General features: G+C 40.5%; 1 protein-coding gene across 1 annotated transcript in view; it reads right to left on the bottom strand.

The window, feature by feature from the left end:
• LAMA2 (laminin subunit alpha 2) overlaps positions 1 to 14,342 on the bottom strand; it is a 703,642-nt gene that overhangs the window by 108,805 nt on the left and 580,495 nt on the right. The window contains exon 42 of the mRNA XM_054974995.1: positions 1,232 to 1,348. Within this exon, the coding sequence (XP_054830970.1) occupies positions 1,232 to 1,348 (117 nt within the window). The remainder of the gene's footprint in view (positions 1 to 1,231; positions 1,349 to 14,342) is intronic.

Below are 14,342 nucleotides of genomic sequence, written 5' to 3'. Positions count from 1 at the left end.
AATTTTGCTTTTAGTGCTTTTAACCTTAATTCTTCTTTTAATTTCTTTTATTTTATTCTTTTTGGTTTACTGGTTGTGGATCGTTATCTTAAAGTGGCTTCTTTGGCAGGCTTGAGTGTTTGGGGATTTTTTTTTTTTACTACGTCCTTGAGAGGATGCTGACTTTGTTTAATTAGTCTTTCAGTTTTGTGAGGGAGGCAGTGGGGGAGACAGGAGATTGTGACAGGGAGACTTCCACACTCTTTCACGTTAAGGTTAGCTATAGATATAGTTACTTTACAGTGACTATTTACAGTGAGCTGTTAAATTGTACTTGAGTCTTTTATGTTTTTTGCTTGTTTATTCCACCCATCTGATAGCTAGAGTATGAAAAGAGGTTGTCCTTTTGATGCCCATTCTTGCCTTCTCCCAAACAAACTAAGCTTGATGTTTTTTTAAAAAAATCTAATATTAAAACGAGTAACAGATTTAATACCTGGCAGGAGAGCAGTGATATTGTGGACCCACTGCCTACAGAAGTGGAGGATAACATATTAGGAGACTGTAACCTTTTGAACTCTCAACAATTTAATAAAGTTATGCCTTCCTTAGATACTTTACATGAATCAGTGGAATCTCCTCAGGAAGTTAATGGGGATATTGCTACTTTAAATATACTAGTATCGCAGACTTATTTGATTGTGAGGACTTTGCAGAATATTTATGAGAATATAGAGAAGCTGACTACTCTAATTACAAAAGCATCTGTCCAGAACTCGGCACCTCCTACAGATAATAGGAAAGTTAATAGGGGTTTTGCGGAGCCAGGTAGAATGCCAGGTAGAATGTAAAGTAAAGGACTGCGTTTGACCCACACAGGGTGGTTCTGATCATTTACCCTTTTAGAGGTCATATTATCAATTGGGGAAATAAGTGTTTGATCAGAGAATACGTAATGGCATTATTAGATCAAAAGATCAGTAGTGTTGACATAAAGTACTATGGTGGCATGACATGGTCTCACTGAAAAGATTATCCCTGACTGCATTTCACAAGTACTGATGATCACATAGTGAAGAAAAAGAGTAATTCAAGATAAAAAAATTAAAGAGCAGCGGAAAGGAAGAATACTATGGCTAGAAACAGCCATAAAAATGAAAACATGATACATTTGGATTTTTTTGTTGGAGGCCATTCATGTCCCAAGCATCTCTTTCATGCTGAAAACTTTGTACAAAATGGTATTACTTACCATTAGGAATTGCTGACAGTTTCCCCAATGTGTCATTCAAAGCTCTCAGGAGATTGGAATTCTTTTCCTCAGCATCTTTCAACCTATTCTGCATGCCTTTTAGATTATCCTCATTTTCTACAAAAAGTGCACAAACCAAAGGTTTAATTTTTAATTTACTGGTTCCTATGATTATTTATCAAGGATATTGTAAAATTATTAGCAAGTGAAATGATAACAGGATGTATTCTCCAGCGGCACCTTTAAAATTGTGTCGTATATAGTTTTTGTATATTGCACTGTTCATAAGCCATCACATTGATAATACGTTCTTTTATCAAAGAACTCAAGCATATATAGAAGTGACCTCATTTTAGCTCATTTCAGCCTTGTGAAGTAGTTTTAGCTGAGAGAGAATGGCTGGCCTGAGGTTTCCCAGAGGGTTACACAGAAGCAGGTATATGAACCTGGCTTTCCACAGGTATAGACTAACACTTTAACCACTATACCATACTGGCCCAAAGGCTGGACAGGGATTTAAACTCAGGTTCCATTCCAAGCCCAAGATTCTATTAATTTGTAATCAGTGGACTAATGATTAAATAGTTACATAAGTAATTTAGACTGTACATCACATGAAATACCAATAAGAACAGCTTTTCTGACACCCCTGTCACCTCTACAAAGTTGCACATAGGAACGATATATAACAGCAGTAAAGGAATATCAATCACATCTTCTGAAATTCAAGTCAAGGATTTCCATGGTGTTAAAACCCATAAGTTTCTTTAGTACCTCTGTTATGAGACACCTAGTATTTATAGAATTGTTAATGTAAACATTTTCAGCTAATATCCAAATCCATATGGAATGTATAATTGCACAAAGGGAAGATTTACTGGACAACTCAGTGATCATAAGGAAATTGAATAGAAGACCCTGGAAGGGTGCCTTGATATCGCCTTCTCCCTGTTCTGTAGTAACTCCAGAGTTTCTTCATTCTTGCATTTGGGGTTTCTTTCAAGGGTGTGTGCATGAAGAAAGAGGGCCAATGAGCTCAGAAGTGCACAATGAGAGTGTTTTACTTATTCTCATTAGATTAACTTGACCCGGGACAGCTGCTACAGCTGAAATGCCCATTCAAACCTGTGAAATCATATTAACTCTAACATGGTCAACATTCGTGACAACACTGAAAATTTATTTTGAGAGAGAGACAGAGACAGAGAGAGAGAGAGAGAGAGAGAGAGAGATACATGGTGGAAGTAAATAAACATACTGATTTTAAGGGAAAACTCATTTGTAGATAAAAAATAATACACCACCATCAGATTAAAATGAAAAACTAAGGACAGAAATATAACATTCAATAAGCTACTGAAAGAATTGATGTCCTCTTTTGAGTACGATTTAATATTCCTTTCAAGATACTCTGCATGACAGTGATGCTTTTGCAAGATGACCTACTCCATAAAAATGATTTATTTAAGAATGTATAAAGATATGTTAGAATTTAAATGTATGGATATTTATAAATACATATGTCAAAAAGTCAGGAGCGCAGTCTGGCAAGGAAAATGCTGATTAGTGATTAAACATAATTTCAGAAATATTTTTCATTATTTATCTGTATTAGTATGGAGAAGGAAATGTGTAGCAACAAAGTATTTTTGTTTTGCAAACTAAGGCACTGAACTGATGGTAAAATTTGGAAAATGACCCAAGAAGGGTCTCCATGGCAAACATCTAAATACTAGATATCTTCTGTTATATAGAAAGGCCTGCCTGATATTATCAGGAAGACCACCATGCTTCTATGGTTTGCTGAATATACAAAATATAAATTTTCAGGAGGGCATCCTTATAAAGTGGTTAGAACAAGGGTACTATGGACCAGCTCAGGTGGTCATTCTGTGTGGGGCAGTAGTGTATTGCAATGTTCATGGTATATATCACCCTCTGTTTTGTTGCAATACAATGCTCCATGCATCTACCCATCCATCCAACACATTTCCATGCTGCCTTTCCACTCAACTCAAGGTCAGCAAGGCAGCAAACATTAAACAAATTAACAACAACATTTGATTTATATGCCACCTTTCAGGACAACTTAACACTCAGAGCATTTTATAAAGTATGTTATTATTATTCCCAGAACAATCATCCTGTGAGGTGGGTGGGGCTGAGAGAGCTCCTATAAGCTGTGACTGACCCCAAGGTCACTTAGCTGGCTTCAAATAGAGGAGTGGGGAATCAAACCCGGTTCTCCAGATTAGAGTTCCGCACTCTTAACCACTACACCAAACTGGCACCAATCATTTCAAACACTGAAACATTAATCATTTCACACGTTTGAAACATTAAAAAAATTTCAAACATTAAAATGGTGTTAAAATACAAATGTATATAAAATATTTAAAATAAATAAAACATATAAACATATACACATATATAAACACATAAACATGGAGGAGAGCTAGTAAGAGTTATTGAGGGAACACCAAACCAAACAAAAAGTATTCAGCTGATGGAGGGAGACTGATGAACCTCCCTGGAGAGGAAGTTCCAAAGTTTCGGGACTGATTAAGAAGGCCCTTTCGTGGATTGCCACCTGACTAACCTCAGATGGTGGAAGCACCCAAAGCAGAGCCTGTGAAGATGATCAGAGTGCTCAGGTAAGTTCATATGGCAGTAGGCAGCTATAAACGTATGCTGCTCCAAGCCATATAGAGCTTTAAAGGTCAACAACACCTGAATTTGGCATGGAAACAAATTGGGAGCCAGTGTAGATGGAACAAGAATGGAGCTATATGGTCCCTATGACCTGCTCCAATCAACATTCTGGCAGCAGTGTTCTATATCAACGGTAGCTTTTGGACCAAATTAAAAGGCAATCCCATCATACAGCACATTGCACTGATCAAATCTAGTTACCATTACATGCACCTCAGAGTGAAGATCCTTCCTGCCTAGGAAGGGCTGTAGCATGGCTTCACCATGGTATGTTAAACCTCACACAGTTTTGTTGCCTTTGCCCAGGGTTACCAATGTGGTACCCATATGTGCCATGGTGCCACCAGTACTTCCCCTGGCACCTGCTGAGCTTTTCAGAAAGTGGGCCAGGCCATTGTAAGTAAGGGCTTGTTACAGGATGCCCTCTTTCAAATGAAAGGGTTTTCCACAGCTGCAATAACAGCTGCAGCCAATGGAGGATCAGGATTATTAGTAATCACGTGGGCTTGTCGTTCTATTCTCCTTCAGACTTTTCTTCTTTTTATTCTCCCTTCTCTTTCTCTCCCACCACTGGGGCTATCTTTCATTTGCTTTTATACCCCTTCCGTAATTCTTTTGCAAAGCAAGGAGGGGAAAACTGTGTTCAGCTCTTCCTCTTACAGCAGCCATTTATGTTTAGGCTCCACTTTTTGCAGCAGCCATTGTGAGGTGGTACACACCACCCCATCTCAAAATTCTAAAGGTGCCCACAGGCTCAAAAACTGTCTGAGGCCCCTGCCTCAGACCGTTTTTGCCTACACTGCTGCTTTAAATAGTTTTTCTCTGTTTGCATTGTTTTCCAGTTCTTCAATCCTAGCCCCTCTGCATTGTTTTCTTTATTAGAAACCTTTATTGTTTGAATTGTTTTTCCCATTGTAATCCCTTTTGTAATTGTAATTCCTTTTATAATCCACTTTAAGTCTCAGTATGAAAAGTAGGCTAGAAATGAAATCAATAATAATGATTAGATTGGAAACCCAGAGTAGTATAGTAGTTGGAGTGTCATACAAGGATCTGGGTCACCCAGGTTTAAATCATCACTCTGCCATGGAAACTCTCTGGGTTTGGGCCAGTTTTACCCTCTCACCTTAACGTATCTCAAAGCATTGTAAAGATAAAACAGAGAAGGAAAATGCAAGCTGCTTTGCATCCCCATTGGGAAAAGGTGGTATATTAGGTAGGTAACTAACTAACTAACTAACTAACTAACTAACTAACTAACTAACTAACTAACTAACTAACTAACTAACTAACTAACTAACTAACTAACTAACTAACTAAATTTGATAATTCCAGAATCTCCCTAATTGGATTGCAAAATGGCTTCTGTGTAAAAGAAAGACCTCCTTTGCCAAATTATGAGATAGGATGAGGCTCCCTCCTGAAAGATCTGCTACAAAGATTTTTTTAAAAAATCAGTTAACATTTTTCTTCATATTTTCTTAAAGTGAAAGGGAAATGCTTTCTTATAATTTGACAAAGAATGATTAAATATACTATTGAAATGTTATAGTTTATTTGTATTTCAAGGCAAAACAGGATGACAGGAGACTTGATCACACACCTCCTGCATATTTTTACACTTTAAAAACAACTGCAGGCGAGGACAAATTGCCTCTGGGCCATGGTTCTGGAGGGGACAAGGGATTTAAATCCTCCTGTGCCAGTTTCCTTATCTAAATCGCTCCTGCAAATTTATTTCTGGTGTGTGGCAAACATCCAAGTATCACAAGTGTACCTTATTCTCTGATGTACCAGACAGCACCAGGTATAATGTAAATCAGGAAAAAATCCTTCCCAGTGCCATAAACCATACATTGATTTGCTATTCCCTTCTCTAGTTTGATCCACAGATTTGTGTTAGAATTATGGATCAGGGCAAACAGAAGCAAGAATACCAAAACTTCCAAATGGATATGTATGGGAAACAGGTGTGGGCAGAGTAAAGTCCCCCCTGCCCATCAAATAATATTAATGACAGGAATGTCTTCTACAACTGAACATTCTTCCAAGGAATTTTTAACAGACTTGTTCTATAATACCACTTTTTAAATATAATTCCATTATAATTCTAATTTTTTAAAGCATATAGCATATAAAAAGCCTTTAAAATAGCTTCTACATATCAGATACATTTCCACATGGTTATGCCCAATGTCTGTTTTGCTGACTGTTTGCCTCCTGTGCAGCTTGCCCCAATTAGTCCAATTATTCCATTTTTACATTTCAGAATTGCCTTGCTTTGAAATGTTTCTAGCTTTGTAACCACAGAACCAGACTATTTTTATGACTTTTAATAAGTTTAATCTCTGTGGATCTTCAAATTTTCAATATTCAAGCTCCATCTGTTTAATATTTTCCCTCTTAATATCTCAAACACATTTTAATTGTTTTCTAAATATTAGAGAGATAAAGGGCAAAATAAATTTCCTGAGGGACTCCTATGCATAATGGAGGATGGAATCTCCTAAATTCACTATTAATATTTAAAGAAATTACTTGGTCCCATTGAAGGCTATATTTTGAAGTCACCTGTAGCGAACTAAACTTTTGTTTTTTTAGGATTCTTTTCACATGCAACAGAAGTACTTTCTCCTAGTTTTACAGAAATACAGAAATATATTTCTATTTCTTATGTATCTTCTGGAATAATAGACAAGAACTCTGTCAGGAAACAATTAACCATAATAAGGAACTTAATGCAGTAAATTGTGGTAGAACACAGCACACAACACTCAACTTGTATATCAGTTAAGAAATAAGTACTAAGAAGTTTGACGTACTCATTCCATATGATGTGCCTCAGACTTGTGCCTCAAAAGTGTTGGGACTTTTGAGCCCCAACAGCTGAATAATAAATAAAGAGGGCAGAAGAATGACAGGAGGGCAAGAAAACAGGGTTGCACTTACCTGAAACTGTTGTTCATCAAATGATGTTCTGTGCAGGCACACATAGGAACTGTGTATGTGCAAGCCAGTGGTGGACATTCCAAAGCTCTAAGAGGTGCAAGACGCTTACCTCACCTTTTTGTGTAGCTATAAAAGTTGGGGTAAGCAGCTCCTTCCCTCAGTTCTCTAAGCCACTGGTGCAGAAGGAAGGTAAGAAAGAAGAGCTCATGGCAGGGAAGGAGGGAGGGATGTGTGTTTGCACAGAAGACCACTCAATGAACAACAGTTACAGGTAAGTGCAACCCTGTTTTCATTACTGTATCTTCTGTGCAGTCCCACATGGGAGATTAGTGAGCTAACTTACTCAGAAGGAGGAGTGAAGTTCATTAATGGAAGAGACTCTTCAGGATAATCTTGCCTACAGCTGTGTCCTTTCTGGAGTCTATGTCAATAGCATAATGTAGACGGCGTAGACTTGGTGGCCACCTTACACAATTCAACAAGAGGGATGCCCAATTTGAAGGATGATGTGGACTGAGCCCTCATAGAATGTGCTCTTAAGTGCAACAGGCATGGTTGTTTAGACTGCTTATAACAAGCCTTTATGAGCCACACTACACAATTCAAAATAGTCTGTATAGAGACTTTCTGGTCCTTTTGGGGCCCTTTAAATAAAGAGATTAAAGTCCTTTCAGAAAGGAGCTGTCCTGTCCAAATTGAAGCACAAAGCATGTTTAACATCCAGGATATGCAAAAACCTCTCTGGGTCATGCTTAGGTGTAGGGAAGAATATTTATTCATTTATTCATTTATTGAATTTGTAGCCTGTTCTGCTCACAAGCAGGCTCAAAGCGGATAACAACATTGTAATAAAACAATCATAATAAAAGTTACATCAAGATGAGTAACCATCTTAGTTTGTCTATAGCAGTAGAAAAAAGTAAGAGTCCAGTAGCACCTATAAGACCAACAAAATTTGTGATAGGGTTTGAGCTTTTGTGAGTCACAGCTCACTTCAGGTATCTGGGGCAGAGGAGGGACTGAAAAAAAGAACCTTCATATTTTTTGGAGCCACACTGGAAGTGAAGGAACTTTCTGAAGTGAACATTTATTGGAACATGAAAATATGCATCTTTTAAATCAACAGTAGTGAACCAAGGTGGTTGTTGTGGATTTTCCGGGCTGTATAGCCGTGGTCTTGGCATTGTAGTTCCTGACGTTTCGCCAGCAGCTGTGACGTTTCGCCAGCAGTAGTGAACCAAACTTGAACTTTAAACAGAGATAGAATTTCCTTTAATGACAACATTCACAACTTCTTGAACACTGTGAACTTGTTTAGGGAATGAAGGTCTAAAATGGGGCAGGAGCTCCCTGACTTTTTGTCCACAATGAAATGCCAGGAAAACACTCCATCTGTGCAAGCATATGGAACCAGTTGTATGGCCCCTTTTATTAACAATGACTGCACTTCTTCTATAAGCAGGGTGAGGGGAGGTGGACAGTTGGGCAGAGGTGGCATGTTTGGAGGAGTGGCCTTGAACTCCAGGCAATAGCCTTGGTTGACAACGGACTACACCCAAGCTTCCTGGGTGATTGACCCCCAGGCCTGCAGAGGAAGTGAGCGGCTGCCTGGCAGGGCACAAGATGGTCTGGCATAAAAAACTCTGCTTATTCAAGCCAGATTAATCCTTTGGGGATCAGGAACCATCTAACTATCTTTTGGCTTGGTTATAAAGTACCTCCTACAGGGCTGAGCAGAGGTAGAAGAAGAAGACTGAGAGCCTCTGGATGACATGTGCAATGGCTGGGAATGGAATCAATTGTATAAATTATAAGGTGTATGTGGCTGAGGGGAATATTTCTGACTGAATGGATTTGGGTAGAGAGGTGTGATACCCAAGGAGCTAGCTGCCATCATATTATCCTTAACCTTCTTTAGCGCATCATCCATAATAGATGAAAATATGTCTGAGCCACGCCTGTCTACATATGAAAATACTGGAGGCTACATCTCTGCATAAGCAATCCCTAATATGCCTGGCCAAGTTAATCTGTTGTTTGGAGAGCATTAGAACTTCTCCTTGCAAGATCGTAGTGTTCTGGGGTGACAACCCACACCCCCAGACTCTTAGTGTCCTGGGGTGACAACCCACACCCCCAGACTTACCTTGGAGGCCTGGGGGAGAGTCTGGAGAGGCTGCCCACAGCAGCCTGGAGGCAACAGGACCACCAAAAGCATCCAGTATACCAGCCAGTGGCAGAGATGTCGGCGGCTGCCAAATTGGCTATGGGGTCCACATGGCCAAGTGAGAGGTGGCCAAGCCTGCTGGGACCACCGGCACAATGGCCAGGCCCACTGCAGCCCTGGGAGAAGCAGCAGGACCAGCACAGATGGCCAACAAGCCGGCAAGGCCCACCGCAGCCTGGCAAGCAGAGACTCAGCTGGGGGAGACCTCCAGCATGGCGGCAAGATCTGCTCTGATCCCCACCAAAGCAGCAGGGCCAGGGGAGGTCACAAGCAGAGCAGGCAGGCCAGCAGAGGCCAGAGGCCCATTCTAGGCCAGGAAATGATGCACCCTGCCCATGTGGCAGCAACACTACAGAACCTGATGAGACCCAGTCTGTCCCACTCTACAGGTGGGCAGGGCATCCCGGAGGAGGAGCCCTGAATGAGGGGACGCCAGGGGAGGCTCCCCAATAGGCTAGCTTAGCTGACAATTACCCAAGGACGGGGTGGAAATGCTAGAGATAGGGCAAAGCCAAGGGGAGGCAGAGATTCCCACCAGAAAGGCCCCATAAAAATGGGCATCAAGGGGAGACTGGTGAGGGTAGTTAGGAGATAGGAGAGCTGAAGCAACCAAGAGAGAAAAAGCAGGTGTGAGATAAGCTAGTAAGCCTGAGAAGCCTGTTGGCCTAACTGAGGAAGAGAGGGGCGAAGGTGCGGTAAACCCCCCTCCTCCCCCCAAATTCTGAGGCCATCCCTAAGCCCTGTTGGAGAGTCAGGCCAACCTTGAGGGAGCACCCCCTTCTGGCTTTGATGACCACAATGTGGAGCCTGACAGAGTCTTTGCTGTTCATCAGGAAGTAGATTCAAATATGGGCCTAATTTTTGCCAAAAAAAAAAAATTGGAAGCAGACCATAATAGCCTCATAATTATCAGTTCTAAAGATCAAAGCTGCAGAAGCATAAACGTTTCTTCCATGTATGTCTAGTTTTCTGCCTTCCTTATCAATTGGAGCCAAGTGGCCTGTGCTTTTTTGGAGGCCTTTCCCTTGGAGGAACTCAGTGACAATGGAATTGGTAGGGGGTGGGTAAGTGAAGAGAAAATCTGACCCTTCTAGTTTGGTCTTACACATATTGTCCAGGTTTTTTGACGCAGGGGCTGGTTTGAACCACACATTTTCAGTCATGTCAAGCATCCCCTGCATGAGCGAAAATACTACAGGTTTGCCTGCTTCTGAGAGAAGGACCATGAAGACAAGATCTGAAGATGTTAGAGCAGAGCAGTTCACCACAATTACAAAAGATCTCACCATCTGAACTAACTGCTTGGTGTATAAGCAGAGATCCTCACTAGGAGAAATGGCAGAGTCCTCAATAAGGAATTCTGGTGGAGATGTTTCCGATGCAAAATCTGAACCAACATCAGCATCAGTTTGTGTAGTAAGGTACAATGTCAGTTCCAGAGCAGTGTTGTCTTCTGGAACAGTGCTAGGAACCAACGTAGGCTTTGTTTTTGCCTTGGTTCTGAGTGAATTCATACATATGGGTTTCCATCATGAAAGAAGTAATGAAGAGGCGGATACATACCTGGCAAGCCTTCATATCCATATGCATAATAATGATAAGAGGAACCATACAGAGAGTAATGGAACTGATGGTGTTTTTGATGATGAGCCAGTTCTAGCTGATCATTATTATCAGACAAAACTGAGCAACCTCCCTGCCTTTCAACAGCCCATTTTGGAGAGAGTGGCAGCAGGAAAATGGCTGTAGATGGTTCAATGACTTCAGGAATTTTATCCTGTGAGAGAGATGGAACTAAAGCAGAGGGATGTCCGGGAGTTGGAGTTGGATGGACTTGAAGGAACCAAAGTGATTGGACCTAAAGGAGAGGATTTTTTCCTCTTGTGTAACTTCGATGTCGAGGGTTTATTGACATGCTTCAACTTGACCTTAGCCTTTTTAGCTGGTGACTCTGGCACCGGGATGGAACTGAGGAAGACGTGGCTAGAACCAATTGGTCCTTCTGAGCCATTTAATTTAATTTAATTTAATTTATTATATTTATATTCCACCCTCCCTGCTTTCGCAGGCTCAGGGCGGATAACAAATACTCAGGGCGGATAACAAATACATGTCAGATGCCGAATATTCTGGGTGGAACCGAGGAGGCTTGTTCTGGGTGCTGTGGTTCTTTATCTGTGGCATTGTGGTTGGAGTCCGTAGAACCCTTCAGGGCTGACTCCCAAAAATCTGCTTTGAGTCGCAACGTGCTTTCATGATGCACTTTAAGAGTGAATTGTTTGCAGACCTCACACCACAAGGTGTCATGGCCTTTGCTCAGACTGAAGAGGCATTTGTTGTGCCTATCTGATTGTGCCATCTTTAATCCACAAAAGGAATACTTCATGAAAAGGGCCTTCAACGCCCTGGAACCAAAGCTCCGAACTTATATAAAGCACAATGGATCCAAAGAATGAAGAGGAGAGGCAACTTTCTTCAGTGGGGGCAAAAGAAGAACTGAGGGAGGGAGCTGTTCGCCCCATCTTTTATAGCCACACTTGTGGGGAAAGCAAGCGAAAGAGCTAGGCGAGTGCCTCACGCCTCTAGGAGCTTTAGAATGTTTGTGGATGACTTGCACATATGGGACTGCACGGAAGACATGATGATGAACTCAAGAGAACACCTGCGCTCTCAGGAGTCTAAGAGAGACCCACCAACAAGAAAGCAGGGATGGTAATGTCATTTCATTGTGTATATTACTCACTATTCCCCAATGCGGGAAACTGAAGTTCTGATTATATGACATGTTAAACACAAGCTGGGTTGGGGATTAGATGAAATAACCCCAACCCAACTCGCATTTAATGTGTGACCAGGCACTCACCTTAAAAACAGAGAGAGAGAGAGAGAGAGAGAGAGAGAGAGAGAGAGTAAGGGGGAGGGGGATCAGCTTCTGAACACACGTGTGGCAGCACCAGAGGCTTTATCATTTTCTCACTTCTGCTTCACATGCTTTCACTACCAAAAAAGGGCTGTAGGAGTATGTGCTGTTTGTCTTACTACCACTTCCACATGTCTTCTGGGCAAACACCTGAAACTGGCAGTATGATAAACGAGTTCTGCCCCCTTTTCTACTGGTAAAAGCATGTGGATTGCAAAGGAGGAAATGATGAAGAGATCCGGTTTGGTGCAGTGGTAGGAGTGGTGGGACTCTAATCTGAAGAACCGGGTTTGATTCCCCACTCTTCCACTTGAAGCCAGCTGGGTGGCCTTGGGTCAGTCACAGCTTCTTGGAGCTCTCTCAGCCTCACCCACCTCACAGGGTATTTGTTGTTGTGGAGATAATAATGACATACTTTGTAAACCGCTCTGAGCGGGTGTTAAGTCATCCTGAACGGTGGTAGAACATTGTTGTTGTTGTTGAATCCTTTCCTGTCTCTGTGCACAAGCTTAGGAACCAATTCTCCCCTTCCCATTTAAAGTGAGTGCAGGGTCACATATTAAATATAAGTTGGGTTGGGGTTGTATCATCTAATCAGACACTGAGGAGATTGTTAAGAAAGGCAGTAGAAATAATAGGAAGAAAAAGCTAAATTACATCTTTGATTTTCATTTATATCCCTAAGAACAGTCACAAAAGGTAAATTGATAGTAGAACCACCTCTGGACATGACTGTAACCTAGTGAATAACATGAGAGTTGCCCTGTTGTTTTAGGTCAAGCCATCATTTCCACACAGATATTGTCAAAGCTAGGGAATTTGAATATGTCTAACAAATGCTGGAAATGTAAAAAGCATGAGGGATCTTTGTATCACATGTGGTGGACTTGTGAGGTAGCTAGGCAGTACTGGGGAGAAATAATAAGAGTAATAAGTGAAATTTTACAATTTCAAGTTAATAAGAACCCAGAACTCCTGCTACTGAACTTGGGAATGGAGGATATTCCAGCACAATACAGGACATTGCTATTTTATATGACAGCAGCGGCCAGACTTTTGTACGCGCAGAAGTGGAAAGTACAAGAAGTGCCAACTATTGAGGATTGGATTTACAAATTGCTGTACATGGCGGAGATGGACAAAATGACAAGAAAATTGAGAGACCTTGATCCAGGACAGTTTAACACGGATTGGGAGAAGCTGAAACAGTACTTGGTGAAAAAATGGGAGGTGGGAGGAGAACTGTGGCAGTTTGAAAATTACTGAAATACAACAAAAGAAGAGAGAAGTGACTATACCGGGGGGTGGAGAGTCAACTGAAAATTTCTAAGCAATTATTTTATTTGACTACTATATATAGTATTAAGTAATAGCGGTGTTATTATAAGATCTATAAGGATAGAAACTAATTAATTTCATTGCTGGCAGATAATGGTATCATGGAGAATTTATATAATTAAAATGAATGAATATAAGAAAGGGGGAGAAAATATACAGTAGCATACAAAATATGGGTCAAATTGATTGACCTATGCTGAATGTGTATATGGGTTAAAGTGACTGACTATCTTTGACAGAGTGGCATAATGGAGAAATTAGATAATCAAAACAGTATGAAGATAAGATATATAGAAGGAAGCAAAGAGTAATATATGGAGTATGGGTTAAATTGATTGACTTATAGTGAATGCATGCCATGTTTATAATGTACTTAAAGTTATGTATAAAGAGGGACAAATTGTTTGTCCCATAGACGAGACCAGAATGAGTAAGATAGAGTATAGGCTACTAAAATGATTATTGAAGAATATATGCCAGAAATGTATTATTTAGTTGTTAAGTTAAATGGGAAGAGAAATAGAGATAGCACTGTGATATAATAGATAAGCTTAGAAGAGAGTGAAAGTATATGTTTAACAGGTACAATAAGTTTGAAATGAGTAGGGGAAAATAGATAAGGGGTTGGAAAACTGTTGGAAGTCAACAAAAGGGGGGGAAGGGAGGGGGTTAGAATTGGAATATTTAAAGGAGATTGATTGTAATGGATATTAAAATATTTCTAATCCAATAAAAAAGTTAAAAAAACAGATATTGTCAAAGCATGGCAAAGGTTAGAGGGCACAATGTCCCAAATAATTCAAGAATGGTGTCCATCAATGGTGATACATGAAATTTCTCTAATGCAGACATCTCTAAATTCAAGGCATAGGCAGAGAGCAGGTAGAAACCTACAAGGTTTTTTTCAAACTTCAAAACTAAGTAATTTTTAAGAGAGAACACTCCAAAGGTATAAACAAAGTCAT

This window comes from Eublepharis macularius, chromosome 1 (genome assembly GCF_028583425.1).
Source record: "Eublepharis macularius isolate TG4126 chromosome 1, MPM_Emac_v1.0, whole genome shotgun sequence".
NCBI lineage: Eukaryota > Metazoa > Chordata > Lepidosauria > Squamata > Eublepharidae > Eublepharis > Eublepharis macularius.
The sequence above is the reverse complement of the archived record's forward strand: the minus strand, read 5'-3'. Positions and strand labels throughout refer to the sequence as shown.